General features: G+C 42.8%; 2 protein-coding genes across 3 annotated transcripts in view; both read right to left on the bottom strand.

Annotated features, from left to right (window-relative positions):
• The window catches only part of TMEM245 (transmembrane protein 245), a 130,604-nt gene extending 127,318 nt beyond the window's left edge, over nucleotides 1–3,286 (bottom strand). The window contains exon 1 of one of the 2 annotated variants that reach the window (XM_061588990.1): nucleotides 2,604–3,286. In XM_061588990.1, coding sequence (XP_061444974.1) covers nucleotides 2,604–3,149 — 546 coding nt within the window. In that variant the 5' untranslated portion in view covers nucleotides 3,150–3,286. The remainder of the gene's footprint in view (nucleotides 1–2,603) is intronic. The other variant, XM_061588991.1, reaches the window with a different exon arrangement.
• Nucleotides 3,287–11,565: 8,279 nt separating this feature from the next.
• Nucleotides 11,566–16,468, bottom strand: part of FRRS1L (ferric chelate reductase 1 like) — a 30,378-nt gene continuing 25,475 nt past the window's right edge. Inside the window, exon 5 of the mRNA XM_061590260.1 lies at nucleotides 11,566–13,596. Within this exon, the coding sequence (XP_061446244.1) occupies nucleotides 13,424–13,596 (173 nt within the window). The 3' untranslated portion in view covers nucleotides 11,566–13,423. The remainder of the gene's footprint in view (nucleotides 13,597–16,468) is intronic.

Here is a 16,468-nt window from a genome sequence, read left to right on the forward strand (position 1 = left end):
AAGCATTCAAGTGCAACATTCAGAGAGGCAACTGGAGATGCAAGATTGAAGAGAGGGGGACAGTTCACGGGTAGAAAGGTAGGGCTGGGTGTCATACATACACACACGCAGAGCACTGAAAGCCATGAAGTTTGGTGAGATCACCCAGGAATGGCATGTAAAGAGAGAACTGCAGAGGACCTAAATCAGATCCCTGAGTAACTTCAGCGAAGAAAGGGAAAGCAGGGGAAGAGTTTCCCACTATGAAAACACTGAAAGAATAATTAATAGCACAATCCTTACCATGTCTACTCAGAAGTAAGTCCCACTGAATTCAGTGGGGCTTAGTCTCAGGTAAGTGGGGTTAGAACTGCAGCCTAAGCTAATTGGAAAAGAATCATATGAGACAGAACAATGGAGACCTGGGGCATAAAAAGAATAAAGCAGAATGATAAACTGTATCAAAGGAAGCAGAGAGATCAAGGAGAATGACAGCAGAATAAAGAACTTTAGATTTTGTAGTAAGGAAGTGATCGGTGATTTTTGTGTAGGAATATTCAATAAAAAGCAGGGAGTTGAAATCAGACTGAAATGGGTTAAGAGGTGAGTTAGAAGAGATAAGGCTGAGACATTGGGAGTAAGCACCATGTATCAGGAGAGAGACAGCAGAAGGGAGACGGAGCGGGAGACGGAGGATAGGTCAAGAGATGGCTTTTTGAAAACAGTGGAGACAATAACAAGTTTGAACAGAACGGGGAAGAGGCCAGAGGAGAGAGAAGGGTTGGTTATGTGGTAGAGCCGTGAGATAATAATGGCAGGAAAGATGGCAACCTGGAGATGGAGGGAAGGGTATCAAAGGAACACCTGGAAGAATCAGAGAAGAACAACAGGGTAGTCGACTCAGGATGCAGATAATGTACTCTGTACATACTTAGAGGCATATCACATTAGGTCACATTTTCTAAGCTGAGCTCTGATGTTACTTCCACAGTCGAGTCCCAGCTCAAATTAAGCCCCATGTCCATTCATAACCAGGATTCAAGCTCTCCAAGAAACAGCATCCTCTGTCTATGGGTTTAGTTTCCAAGTGGCTTTCATTAATTACCCCAAATGTGGGTGATGCACTTTGCATATCCTCAATGGAACCCCTCCCCCTTATGTCTTATCTTCTAAGTGTTGGAACTGGACAGGTTCAAGGGCACAGCCAAAGCTCAAATGAAGTCCTGTGTCTACACACTGCCATGGTTCAATCTTTCCTAGCAGCTGCACCTTCTTGAAAGGATCTTAGATGTGTTGAGTGGCTATAATTCATTTTTTGAGATGCGGTTTACTCCACATGTGTCCTGAGACCTTTTGTCACATCTTACAGTATATGGCTCTGGAATAAAGATAAGTCAACATACTTTTGCCTGTTGTACAAACTGTACTCTTTTTACCTTATCTCAGATAAAAAAGCTGACTATGCTCAAGCACTCTGGACACAGGTGATGCATTCTATACAGAGAGAGAGACTTTCTTTCGGCACCTATCTCCCAAGATGTGAAACTGAAGACAAGTCACTGATCTGAGCCCTGATACCAATTAAACTCTGTTGTCCCCTCACTGCCAGGGTTAAAGCTTTCCTAGAAACCAGGGTGAATAAAGATCTTTTTTTAAATTGTAGACATTAGGTTTATCTTAAATAACAAGTTTAAGATTAAATAACCTAAATATAGGCAGGTTAGCCCTACAGTTAATTAGTTTAATTTGATCATTTCCCACATACAAGCATCTACCTGCCACATAAAGCCAGTGCACTTTCATCTGAACAAAACACAATGCTCTAGTCTGCCCAGTTAACTATCAAACCTTGCTCTGACCTATCATAAGGGCATGCGAGCTGCACCTGCTGAAATTTCCTCTTCTACACCACTACTGAAGGTGAAGAAGCCCTGTTCTCTTTTTCACCTTTTACTTTGTTTTTGTGAGGGTGAGGGTGGGGCTGGGCCAAAGCAGAGTGAAAGAGAAAACAGCAACAGAATTACCCAGTGTGCGTATTCCTATATAACTAACAACAAAAACGATATGGGAATGTTTTAAATACATTTGCTTTCTAGGTAGACAAGGAAAGCATGCAAAATGTATATAGTATGACAAAGAGATGCAAAATCTGGTTGTAAAAATGAACCATATCAATAATATTCTATTGTGCTGAAAATTATTCTGGTTTGGTGGTCAGAGTTGCTCCATAGTTTAGGAAATACATGAAGCAGTATCAAGGGGAAACTTAAATCAGCGTTTTTTCTTCCTGATTTAAATCAATCCACACCGCTATAAATTGCATCCTCTCACCTAACTAAAGATGTGTGAGCTTTAAGTGACTGCTATTAGAAATTCAGGATGCAATGAATGCATTCTGCCCATGCCCAAGATGCTCTTTCTTTGACGAGGCATCTTTCAAAGTTCTGAAGCTGACGAGAAAGGTTCCGGACACGGCGGGAAGGGATCAGCCTTCATTCGGATTAAGCCCCGCGCCAGCCCACAGCAGGGATGCGGTATTCAGGATGCGGGGATGTGCCTGGCCGACAAGTGCCACTGCCCCAGAGACTACACCTTCCAGGGGCTGAGCCCCCATTCACACTCACCCAAAGGCTACTGAAGTAGTCCAGCGCATGGCAGATGAGCCAGGCGACCTGAGTCAGGGCGGCCTGCACTCCGAGAGAGGTGCCGAGGACACAGAGGCCGTACGAGATGGGTCCTCCGGCGCCCAGGAGGATGAGGAGCCGGCGCCGGCGGAACACTTGCCTGCCCAATGCCTCGGCGGCGGCGTTGGCAAAAGAGAGCGGCAGGAGGAAAGCGGCCAAAAGGACCGGCGTGCTGGAGTGGCGCAGCCGGCGCAGCCAGCCCCGGCCCAGCGCCGTCAGAGAGTTCTTGAAGGGGTGCAAGAAAGTGCCGCAGAGCACGGCCCACAGAAGCGGCCGCAGGAAGGCCTCCAGGATGAAGTAGACCAGCACGCCCGCCCCACAACACAGCCCCGCCAGCACCAGAGCCCCCGTGTTGTAGAAGGCCTGGCGCAGCGGCTTCTCCAGGCGTGGCAGAGGCGGCGGCGGCGGCGGCGGGCCAGGGCTCGGCTCTGGCTCTGGCTCTGAGAGCGGGCTTGAGGGGGACCGGCCGTCCCCGCTCTCAGCCATATCTCAGCGGAGGGAAACTACTGACGCTGCTCCTGCCACCACCAACGATGCCTGAGACCCGCCTCAGAGACAAGAACCGCGCCAAGCCGAGAAATGCAAATACCACAAGAAAACAAAACTGGCCCCGCAGGGAATGCTGGGAGATGTAGTTTTCCAGGGTCGCTAGTGGGAGTTGGTAGCAGCGAGTGATGCTGGGAAACGCAGTCAGTTGGGATTCTGAATTCTTTTGGACTCTGCATAGGACTGTAGTTCGCTTACTACTGTCTCTAGCGTTGCTTGACCATCTTCTGGCCTCGTTTTATTCAAAACGGGTGGAGAACCTTTGGCCCTCCAAATGTTGTTGGACTCTCACTCCCATAATCCCGAACATTGGCAAAGATGGCTGGGGCTGATGGTAGTAGGAGGCCAGCACCAACTGGGAGGTTTATTAGGGTTTAGCAGTCTTAGGCACATCATGAGAAGACATGATTCACTAGACAAGACAATAATGTTGAGAAAAACAGAAGGGAGTAGAAAAAGAGGAAGGCCAAACAAGAGATGGATTGATTCCATAAAGGAAGCCACAGACCTGAACTTATAAGATCATGACAGATGCTCTTGGAGGTCGCTGATTCATAGGGTCACCATAAGTCATAATCGACTTGAAAGCACATAACAACAACAACAACAACAAGCAGTCTTAGGTTTTCTTCTGGCATTGTATGTATGTACATACCTATTTGTATTGATGCCTCACAGCTGGCCTGAATCTGTGCATGGTTCTCTTTTGCATCTGTGGTGCAGTTATAACTTATTTTTAAATTTATATCCCACCCTTCCTCCCAGAAGGATCCCAGGGCAGCACACAAAAATACTCTAAAACGTCTTAAAAACAAACTTAAAACATCTTTAAAAACGTCTTTTAGAAAACAGTTTTTAAAACATCCTGAAAAGCAATTCCAATGCAGACTGGGATAAGGTCTCTATTTAAGACTTGTTGAAAGTAGGCACTGAAAAGACAACAGACATTATGCCTGTCTAATATTTAAGGGCTTTTGTTGTTATGTGCCTTCAAGTCAATTACAACTTATGGCGACCCTATGAATCAGCAACCTCCAAGAGCATCTGTTATAAACCACCCTGTTCAGATCTTGTAAGTTCAGGTCTGTGGCTTCCTTGATGGAATCAATCCATCGCTTGTTGGGCCTTCCTCTTTTTCTACTCCCTTCTGTTTTTTCCAGCATTATTGTCTTTTCTAGTGAATCATGTCTTCTCATGCGCAAAGCTCTCCTCCAACACATTTCAAATGAGTTGATTTTTCTCTTATGCACTTTTTTCACTGTCCAACTTTCACATCCATACATAGAGATTGGGAATACCATGGTCTGAATGATCCTGACTTTGGTGGTCAGTGATACATCTTTGCATTTGAGGAACTTTTCTAGTTCTCTCATAGCTGCCGTCCCCAGTCCTAGCCTTCTTCTGATTAACTAATGATGTAAGTAAAGTATCCTGCAGTTACAGGATATCAGATAAGCAGTTTAGGCAAAAAGGAAAGGGGCTTTCTCTCTGCCCAGTGTCCACCCACCCACCCAATCTCCCCCTACTCCTTCCTACCACTACGCTTCCTCTTACCCCCCTCCCCCAGGCAGGTCAGTTTCACCTGTGCTAAGCATGATTGCACAGGAGTAAATCCCACTGAATTCAATAATCATGCAAATGATAAGATCTGCCCTTCCCCTCCCTATTCTTCCAGTTTCCCCCTGCCCTCACCTCCCTCCTCCTCTCCCATGGTCAGTTCCTAAGCATGATTGCACAGGAGTAAATCCCATTGAACTAAACATGCTCAGAGTATCCCAAGCACCAAGTTAATAGTTAATGATTCTATGCTGGGATTCATATGCTTCAAATGTATGCTGAATGTGCTTTAAATGGATGGTGTGGATCTCCCTTGTACGCTGTGCATTCATTAGTGAATTTAAAAGAACAATTTTAAAAGATACTTTTTTAAACAGGGCTGGAGCTCAGTGGTAGGGCACATGCTTTGCAAGCAAAGGTCCAAAACTCAATCTCTGGAAGAGACTATTGCCTGGAATCCTGGAGAGCCAGTGCCAGTCCATGTCATCAGTATTGAGCTAGATGGTATCAAATGGCCTGACTCGGTAGAAGGCAGATTCCTTTGTGCCTAAAAGAGAAAAAAGACCCATGGACCACAGTGACTCCAAAATTTATTTATGTATTTTATTTACAACATTTATATTTATTATTTATATATTTATTATTTGATTTATATCCCACCCTTCCTCCCAGAAGGAGCCCAGGGCAGCAAACAGAAATGCTAAAAACACTTTAAAACATCATAAAAAGACCTTAAAATACATTAAAACAAAACAATGTTAAAAACATTAAAAAAAAAAAAGCTTTAAAAACATCTTTAAAAAAAGGTTAAAAACGTATTATTAAAGAAAACATATTAAAAGCAATTCTAACACAGACGCAGATTGGGATAGGTCTCAACTTAAAAGGCTTGTTGAAAGAGGAAAGTCTTCAAAAGGTGCCGAAAAGATAGCAGAGATGGCGCCTACCTAATATTTAAGGGGAGGGAATTCCACAGGGTAGGTGCCGCCACACTAAAGGTCTGTTTCCTATATAGTGCAGAACGAACCTCCTGATAAGATGGTATCTGCAGGAGGCCCTCACCTTCAGAGCGCAGTGATCAGCTGGGTATATAAGGGGTAAGACGGTCTTTCAGATATCCTGGTCCTGAGCTGTATAGGGCTTTGTACACCAAAACTAGAACCTTCAACTTGGCCCAGTAGCAAATGGGCAGCCAGTGCAATTCTTTCAGCAGCGGGGTGACATGTTGGCGATACCCTGCCCCAGTGAGCAGTCTCGCCACTGCATTTTGCACCAGCTGCAGCTTCTGGACCAACCTCAAGGGCAGCCCCACATAGAGCACATTATAATAATCCAGCCTGAATGTTACCAGTGCGTGGACAACAGTGGTCAGGCTATCCCAGTCCAGAAACAGCCGCAGCTGTCTTATTTGCTGAAGCTGGTAAAAGGCACTCCTAGCCACGGAGGTCACCTAGGCCTCTAGCGACAAAGATGGATCCAGGAGCACCCCCAGACTACGGACCTGCTCTTTCAGAGGGAGTACGACCCCATCCAAAGCAGGCAACTGACCAATTATCCGAACTCGGGAACCACCAACCCACAGCGCCTCTGTCTTGCTAGGATTCAGACTCAGTTTATTAGCCCTCATCCAGCCCACCACCAAGTCCAGGCAGTGGTCAAGGGCTTGCACTGCCTCTCCTGATTCAGATTATATGGAGAAATAGAGCTGGGTATCATCAGCATACTGCTGACACCTCGCCCCAAATCTCCTGATGACCGCTCCCAAGGGCTTCATATAGATGTTAAACAGCATGGGGGACAAGATGGTACCCTGCGGCACCCCACAGCACAACTGCCAGGGAGCCGAAAGACAGTCGCCCAATGCTATTGTCTGAGAGCGACCTTGAAGATAGGATCAGAACCACTGTAAAACAGTTCCTACAATACCAATCTCACCAAGTCGGCCCAGAAGGATACCATGGTCAATGGTATCAAAAGCCGCCGAGAGATCAAGTAAGAATAACAGGGTCGCACTCCCCCTGTCCTTCTCCTGATAAAGGTCATCCATCAGGGCGACCAAGGCTGATTCAGTCCCATAACCAGGCCTGAACCCAGACTGGGATGGGTCAAGATAATCTGTTTCATCCAAGAGTACTTGCAATTGCTGCGCCACAAGCCTCTCAATCATCTTCCCTCAAAGCAGTTTATAGAAGGAATTAAAACAATAAAATTATTGGAAAAACAGTTAGACAGGTATTTAAAAACATTCAAAATAATAAAACCAACAATGAATTAAAAAGAGATAAAAATATAATAGCTTCTACAGGCCTGGGTAGGCTTGCCTAAACAAAAATGTTTTTAGAAGGTGCCAAAATGAGTACAATGAAGGCTCCTGCCTAATGTCAATAGACAGGGAGTTCCAAAGCGTAGGTACTGCCACACTAGATTTCTTACAAGAGCAGAACAAGTACTATGTGGAACCCATAACATGAAAAACATACCTTGAACTTGGCCTGGTAGCAAATCGGCAACCAGTGCAGATTTCAGAGCAGAGGTATCATGTGCTGATAAGATCTCACTTATGTCAGCAATTGTGCCACAGCATTCTGCACTAACTTCAGCCCCCAGGTCAGGTTGTGCTGCATGGGGATTTCTGTGACCTTGGCTGACTGGCTACCAGGATTTTTGTTAGGAACCCTGACTGGTTGTGGGATGCTGAGTTTTCTGTCTTATTCATAGGAATCTTGTTGTGGTTAGTATGATACTGCATTTAGGAAATCATCTTGTCTTTTTCTTTTTCTATTTGCCTTTCATTTACCTCTGACCTTACTCCCTTACATCCATAGAAGCAACAACACCGGTTCCATGTGGTCAGCTCAACCCCCTTAAACCCACTGATGATGCACTTTATTTGCATGATGGTTTGTTTCTTGCCCAATAGTGGTAAAAGAGAATTCACATGCTGGGAAGTATGGCTTCAATTGCTGTTGTTCCCAGTTTACTGCCTGTGAAGGTAAACCAAACCATGTGTGTTTTCTCTCTGTCAATTATTACTCACTGGAATTGGGTTGGCTGGACAAAGTGAATTTATAGCAGCCCACAGAGTAGGCAGGAAAGAGTAGAGAATCTTCTTAACTCTGACTCATTTCTCAAACTTCTTTCTGCAGTGAAGGGTCAAGTCTGTAAAGAAGTTTGGTCCAGCCATGTTAAAAAGCAGGTGGGGCATTCCAACCCTGCTTTGATATCAGTATCGTTGCAGAGGATCCCTAGTCAAGCCTTACCAACAGCACAATCCTAACAATATCTACTCAGAAGTACTGTTGAGTTCTATGGGGCTTAGTCCCTTAGTAAATGTGTTTAGAATTGTAGCCTTCAGGGGCATCCATTTTTACTCCTGAGTGCTCCCATCTAACATCTCCAGAACACTAGGGTTTCTTCTTACAATGGCCTTCTGGGGCCTGGCGGCACTTAAACCCTTCTTACGAGAAGCGAGTAGGCTAGATTAAATGTTCCTTACCCAGGCTGTCTAAGCAGGTGATAAGGAATGATCCCATCACTTCAACTGGACCTGGAAACACCCTTATTTAGCTAAGATTGCTATCTTAATTTCCAATCAGATAATTTTGTTTGAGTGGTATGCTCCTAGCAACTGTGGTTGTTGCTTAATGTATCATGCTTAATGACATCTCTATGGCCCACCCCTGAAATCTCAGGGTTTGGGATGCTTCTGACCTGGCAACCCTAGCTCAGAGGCACCAAATTATCAAATTCTTCCAAACTACACAAGAAGTGGATTGGACTGTGAAATACCAACCCAACTTGTTTGAATTTTTACAAATTTATAGGGCAACACAATATCTCAGAGAGATCAGGTCTCATGCTCCCCTGGTGCATTCACTATAGCTGCCCAATGTCCTTGCTTTTAAAAGTTTGATATACATGTTGCCTATAGGTACGTTCTTAAACCACAAGGCTGGGGGTTGTTTTTTTTTGCCTATTAGTGAATTATTATAAGCGGTCCAGAGAACTTTGTTATAAGATAGAATACAAATGCTGTAACTTCCTTTTTTTAAAAAAACCTTTTATTAGCACATCTAGACATGTGGAGTTTAAGCATTTAAGATTATCTTTGTGATTTTGCCTATGTCACTTATTTCTTCTTGCTGCTTTTTTGTCAATTCGTTAATTCTGTTTGGCCATAGTTTCCATGCATGTGGGACAGAGGCTACCCCACCATCCAAACTGGGCTCTTGGGTTTGCTGGGAACAGGCTTGAACCAGAGCCAAATATAAAAAAGAAAATAGCCCCCAGACACTGAACCTGCCTTTGTGCGCTGACCCAGTTGGTTAAACACAGAGGTTTGTTAATTCATTAATAAATACTATTTGGCCATAGCTTGCATGTGTGTGGGGCAGAGGCTACCCAGCCATTCAAACTGAGCTCTTGGGCTTTACTGGGAAGGGGCTTAAGCCAGAATGAAATATAAAAAAGAAAATAACCCCCAATGAACCTGCCTTTGTGTACTGCCCCAGTTGGTTACACACAGAGGTTTGTCTCAATTTGCTTAAACTGTTATAATTTAATTAAATAAATATATCTTCCTGTTGGATTAGGATTGGACTGAATGGGTGTTGGGGTCCCTCCAACCCTGTGACTTTGGTTGTAAAAAAAGAGCACTGAAGAAGTCAAACCCACCAAACAAGTTTGGCTTTGTTGTGAAAGGTGGGTGGCCACATAGAGGTGTTTTGTTGCCATAGCAGCTAATATTTGGAGATGCTTCTAGAAGAGGACATGCCTTTCTTCTCTTTCTCTTGGCTGGAGGTGATGTCACTGAGGTGTCTGTGTTCAAGGATGAAAAAGACATTTTTTGGAAGGCGTTAAAAGATAGTCTAAGGAAAGAGTCAGACAGAGAAGCTGAAAACTTTGGAAGTGAGCAGTGTTTTATCCTTCTGTATTTATAGTTTGAGCGTCACCAAACTATCCTGGGGAGAAAAACAGAAATTAAACATCATATAATAAAACCAAATTATTATAATATAGCATCATCAAAATAGGCAATGGCAATAGCCAATAAAATCATCATACCTACATGGATTAAAACTTCACCCCAAAGGCCTGGGTAAAAAGGTCTCTCTTCAGTTGTCAATAGGTTAATCATGTGTCAGTGATAGATGCATCTGAGAAGAGAGGTCATTTCAGAGGCAGAGGGCTACCACAGAGAAGCCCCTCCCACATGCTACCACCCCCAAACTTCTCCTAGCAACAGAATCACCAGCAGGGCCTTCCCTCCATATTTTATTATTTATTTATTATTATTTGATTTACATCCCGCCCTTCCTCCCAGCAGGAGCCCGTATGTTTGTTTATGGGCAGATATTTGAATCCCAAATTACTTAGGGCTTTATATGTCTGCATAAGAACCATGAATTGGGCTTGGAAGCAAATTGGCAACCAGTGCAGTTACATTAGCATTAGTGGTACATGTGTACGACCAGTCACACTGTGTGAACACTCTGCTGCATTCGTAGTTCCACAGCCAGGTCTGAACCCTAACTGGAAATGGGTCTATATAATCTATGTCATCCAAGAATGTCTGTACTGTAGCAGCCTTGCTATGACTCTCTCCACCACCTTCCCTAGGAAGGGGATCTATTGCAATTAGTTGGTAGTTAGTCCAAACCAGAAGGGCCAGGGCCAGTTTCTTCAGGAGCAGCCATACCACCACTTCTTTCAAGGCAGCAGAGACCACTCCCTCACACAATGAAGCGTTAACTGTGGTCTAGACCCAACCAATCAAACTTTCTCCGCTAGATAATAAGCCAAGAGGGACAGGAATCAACAGAACATATAGCTGAAACTACCCTGTCCACATCATCAGCCTGCAGAAATTGATCCCACAACATATTACAGAGTCTGGCACTAGGTGCTTTGATTGGAACAGAAACAACTGCAAAGTCAAGGTCACATTTATTCTCAAAATGTGCAGCCAGTTGGTCACAGAGAGTCAGCAACCTCTGGACCACCTCAAAGAACTCTGACTGCAGACTACTTGAAGGTGTGATGCAGCTGGCAGAGCTTTGCCTTCATGTCCTGCTTGTGAGCCTCACATAAGCATCTGGAGGGCCATTGCGGAAAACAAGATGCTGGTCTGATGTTTTTCTTATTTAACACTTATAAACCGCTTAACATTTTCTAAGTGCTGTACACATTAAAAAAAACAATACCATAACTGCTCACAATCTAATAGACACGATGCAAAAGAAAAGAGAAGGTGAGAGAAAAGCAAGCACTGGGCAATGTTCCTTCACTGGCCGATGGATGGGGCCAGCCTCCCCCTTTCCATGATGTATGTGTGACTAGATCAAAAACATTTGGTACAAATTTAGTAGTGGCTGCACATGCATAAGGCCATACACAAACTGCAGGGATTTGCATTTTTCATGTACACATTTCACTGGAAGAAAAACAATACTAATGGATGACAAAAAGTCAGAATCAATTAACATAGCCGGACATTTCTCCTACTGAGAGACATGTCTGGAGCATGATAAAAAAAGCTCTATCAAACGCCAACATGAAGATGGAAGTTTCAAATATTGCTGCAGGATAATTGGTATTTTCACATGGTTTTGTGAATGTACAGCTGTGCTGAAGATATCAATTTTTGTACTCTAATTATTTGGGTTATATGCCAAGGAGATTATGCTTGAAATGCACTGAGATAATGCAGTTATCTTAAGCAAATAATGTTTGTGAACGATAAAGCCTAATAAAAGAAAGTCAAAATGCGAACTTCATTAAATACTATATTTATTCCTCTTTTGGCACTTATATTTCACATAGTAAATCTGACATAATACCAACCTCTTTTTATGTTTCCATGAATTTTGTAGAAATACACATTGGAATTCCTTTTTAGTTAATTCATGGTTCTGAGGAACAAGTGGCTCCTTCATTTACTTTCTATTGATTCCATGTCTACAACAAATTATATTTCCTTACTCTTGGAGACATCATTTCAATTTAAGGAAAAATACAAAATAAGAAGGTATTTTTCTTCATTCACTTACTTCATATTTATGCATACGTAAGAAACTGAACACAAATTGTGTCAAAATATACACACATATAAACATCTTTTAAGTTACCTCGTATAGTGCTTTTTCCAGAAAATGTGCTCTCATACTGGAAACTTAGCTATTATTTTCACTTTCTTGTATACTTGTATGAAAACCTTTCCAATGGCAGTTTTGTCTATGGGCAGAATATTTGGGGGAGGCCGGGGGAAGGATCTATGGGTAGAGGAGCTATCACTTCCCAGGCCCTACTGGGCTTGTGTTAGCCAGGGCCACAGGTGGGGGTGAATGCCTTTTTTTCTTTTCTTTTTTTCTCTGTCAAGACTTATTAAAATATTTCACTTCAATGGGAGAGGAAATTACTTATGCCAACACAGGGCTGGTGTAGTTTTTCTCCCTCATTGGGGAATGAGAGGACCTTTGTTTCTGCTGACCGAAGGCCTTCTCCAATCTGTCATGCCCTTTTCAGCCCCTATCCCTGTCAGAGCAACAACAGTGCAGGAGCAATGGTGGTAGAGATTTCCATCACTACAACAAGGCAGCCAGTGTGGGTGGGCTTCCTTCTCTGCCTGCAGAGAAAGGAAGTTCCAGAGAATCCAAACAATCTCTCAGCTGCCCTTAAAAAACGTAAATGTACTACCTTCAAGTCGATTCCGACTTATGGCAACCCTATGAATAGGGTTTTCATGGTAAGTGGTATTCAGACGGGGTTTACCATTGCCTTCCTTTGAGGCTGAGAGGCAGTGACAGGCCCAAGATCACCCAGTGAGCTTCATGGCTATGTGGGGGTTTGAACCCTGGTCTCCCAGGTCACAGTCCAACACTCTAACCACTACATCACACTGACTTACTGACACTACTCCCCCTTACCAGGAGCATAGTTTCTTAAGAAACCAGTAGAAATGCAGCCACTTTCTTAAACTGGTCTGTTGGTGGCTTCTTCAGATAGCAAAGTCACATTTTATACAGAATGTTAATTATTTTATAGCATTTTCAAAAAGATAATTTTAATGATGGCTTGTTTTGGAGCCCTGAAAATATTTAAGCCTATACACAATTTTGCTTGGTAAGTTAAAAACTTTATTAAATAAAATTATTCTGACTTTGGAATCAGTTACCTAAAGTGTAACTGTTTAAATATTCCCACATGTTACCTAAATAACCTCATAGAATATGATACATCTCTAATTTTTATTTTTTCAATGAAATGCAATTTAGTTAGGAAATGGAATTGTACATGCTTCTCATAATATGCCACCATCACACCCATAGTTGTAACAGTGCAATCGTTTGTATATTTACTTAGAAGTAACACTGTGTTCTTTGGATTTACTCCCTTGTAAGAAATAGGAACACAGACTAAATCTCTCATGAAACAACCTATATATTTACTAAAAATGTTCAGTCAGTTACAACTGTTCCTTGATTATTTTCAAATGTTATGATTATTTGGCACACATCTATGGCTCAGGCAACAGCGAGTTCACTTATTTCAGTCATCCAAGGAGTTCAAGCTGTCATTGAATAACTAAGTGTCCAGTGATACCAGTTCCAACAGAAAAAGCTCCTGTCCTGAGCTAACAAATGGTTTCTTCACTGCCGTCATGGGGTTCCCATCAATAAATAAAATGTCAATGCAACGATTAGCAACAAGCAGAATGGAGAAGAGAAGGTCTGATAGGCAGCTGATGGCATAAAAATATCTTCATACTTGTAAATACTGACCACATGCTCTGAGACAGGTGGAGAGTCAATGTCGTGCCGAGTTATAGAACCTAAAAGGGGTAAACAGAAAAAGTGAGAAATTAAGTGGGATTGCTTAAGCTGTTACTCTATCTTTCTGGCCAACCAGTGAGCTTGCAAAATGGTCAGTCTGATTTGAGAGAGTTGCTTTTCTTGAAATGGGCAAACAAAAGCTTGCATTCCTACAGTTAAAACAACATCAAGATATACTTGTATGGCTTGGTTCCATGCAAGGAATTGTCTTCTTACTGAAAGCTGTAACAGCTGTCAATTCGTGGGGACAGGAAGGTCTACATGCCAGGACATAGGCATAAACTAACTGAGTTCTCGACAATGCAATCCCAAATACCCTTATTAGGGAGTTGAGCCCTAATACTGCTACACTGTTAATTAGGGCAAAAAGCGGCAAAATAGCAACAACTCTGGAGTCCCTGTATTATTTCTTTGTCTTTTGGATTTTCAACAACACCATTTACTAAAAAAAACAACACACAACAATAAGAGCTAAATACAAATTATGCAAACCACAACCAATAGTTAATTTCAAAGTGCAGTTAGTTATTGTTGTTAGACCAGTAACAGTAGGTCTCATAGTTCCTTCAGCCCAGTCTTGCCAGCCTCTGTTCCTGCAGTTCCATGTTCCTCACTGGCCTCTCTGCCTTTTCTTCCTCTTCCTACTCAGCATATGTGTACTCCATTGCTTTGCCTTCTTTTTGAATGAATGAATGAATGAAACTTTATTTTTACCCCGCCCTTTTTCCAAACTGGAACTCGGTGGCTTACAAATAAGACTACATGTAATTAAAAGCATACAAAAACATACAATTAAACTATACGCAACCTTAAAACCATGAAACAGGCACTTAAAATACTAAAAAACAATTTAAAATAATACAAATAATAGCATAAAACAATAAAACAAACCTTGTAGAGCCCAATCCTAAACACCTTCTATCCCAAAAGCCTGTCGGAATAAAAAAGTCTTTACTTGCCGACGGAAGGATGACAAGGGGGGGCATTCGTGCCTCCCTAGGAAGGAAGTTCCAGAACCTAGAAGCAGCCACCGAGAAGGCCCTATCTCACGTCCCCACCAATTGCTCTTGCGAAGGTGTTGGGACTGAGAGAAGGGCCTCTCCTGAAGATCTCAGGGCCCGGGCAGGCTCATATAGGGAGATATGGTCTGACAAATAGCCTGGACCTAGGCCGTATAGGGCTTTAGAGGTCAAAACCAGCACTTTGAATTGTGACCGGAAACAGACTGGCAGCCCAGTGGAGCTGTTGTAAAAAGGGAGTTGTATGGTCCCTGTAACCAGCTTCTCCTCAGCTTCTGCTCTTCTTCACTCCTGGTTCTTCTTTTGTCTCTCCAACCTCACCAGCTGTCCTTTGCCTCATTCACACTTGCATTATGTTACTTCCTTCCCCACTCCAATTTTCTATGCCTTTGTAGAAGCAGGTATTACACACAGGCTGTGGTTTTCCACTCATGCAAGGGAATACAGACTAAAACCTACAGACCGCTAATGCTACCTCATGGGCTTTGACCATACGTGAATATGATGGTGTGATAAGCCCCTTTAAATAATGTACATACCATATAAGTCTATATAGTCAGAGTGTTTTGCCCCCCTCAGAGTTGTAATAAAGTGTACTTTTAAAAAGAGAAGCATTCCTGTACCCATTCTCCCCCTCCAGGAAGTCTGGGCGTACAGCCAGATTGTAGCTTTTAAATCAACAAGTCTGAGCTTAATTGTAAACATTGACGAGACTAGGGAAAATACCCTATTAGGTTTCTCCAAATGTCCAGTAGTAACCTTACCTCAGATTTGATAGAGATTTGAGATATCTGTGAGAAATGTCTGTGAGAACAAAGGTGACTGTCTGTGAGAAATGTATGTGAGAATGGAACGGTGATACAATTTCAGATTGGATGGTCTAGATGAGAGACTATAAAAGAGAGATCACAAATGCAGTTTTTTATCAGTCCTCATGGATTGGTCATATGCTGCTGCCAGTTTGCCTAATTGCTGACTCTTATTCCGAGGCTTATCTGAGCCCCCATGGGTGAGATTTAAATTGTCATTATTTTCTGTCTATGTGTTAAGATATTTAGACTGTATAAGAATATATTTTATTACTTAATATCCTTTAGTTTTGTGTTGTATTATTAATTCTGATTTATTAATTTATTTATTTTATTTTTATTTTATTTAATTTATATACCGCCCTAAGCCCGAAGGCTCTCTGGGCGGTGTACATAAAAGATAAAACAAGCACAGTGTATAAGTACAATAAATACAATAAATCAAGAACCAAAAACAAACAAACAATAAAAGAACCAAACAACGTCCAAAATACAAGATAATAGTGAAATACTGTTAAAATACACTTTAAAATGCCTGGGAGTATAAAAAGGTTTTCACCTGGCGCCGAAAAGATAGTAGCGTCGGCGCCAGGCGCACCTCATCAGGGAAACTGTTCCACAGTTCAGGGGCCACCACTGAAAAGGCCCTAGTTCTAGTAACCACCCTCCGAGCTTCTCGATGGGATGGCACTCGGAGGAGGGCCTTAGATGTTGAGCGCAGTGTACGGGTAGGTTCATATTGGGAGAGGCGCTCCACCAGGTATTGCGGTCCCATGCCGTGTAGGGCTTTATAGGTCAAAACCAGCACTTTGAATCTAGCCCGGAAACAAATAGGAAGCCAGTGCAGACGGGCCAGAACAGGTGTTATATGAGCGGACCTTCTGGTCCGCGTCAGCAATCTGGCCGCTGCATTCTGGACTAGCTTTAGTTTCCAAACAGTCTTCAAGGGCAGCCCAACGTAGAGCGCATTGCAGTAGTCCAATCTAGAATTAACCAGAGCATGAACAACTGAGGCGAGGTTGTCACTGTCCAGATAGGGACGT

This window comes from Rhineura floridana, chromosome 11 (genome assembly GCF_030035675.1).
Source record: "Rhineura floridana isolate rRhiFlo1 chromosome 11, rRhiFlo1.hap2, whole genome shotgun sequence".
Lineage (NCBI taxonomy): Eukaryota > Metazoa > Chordata > Lepidosauria > Squamata > Rhineuridae > Rhineura > Rhineura floridana.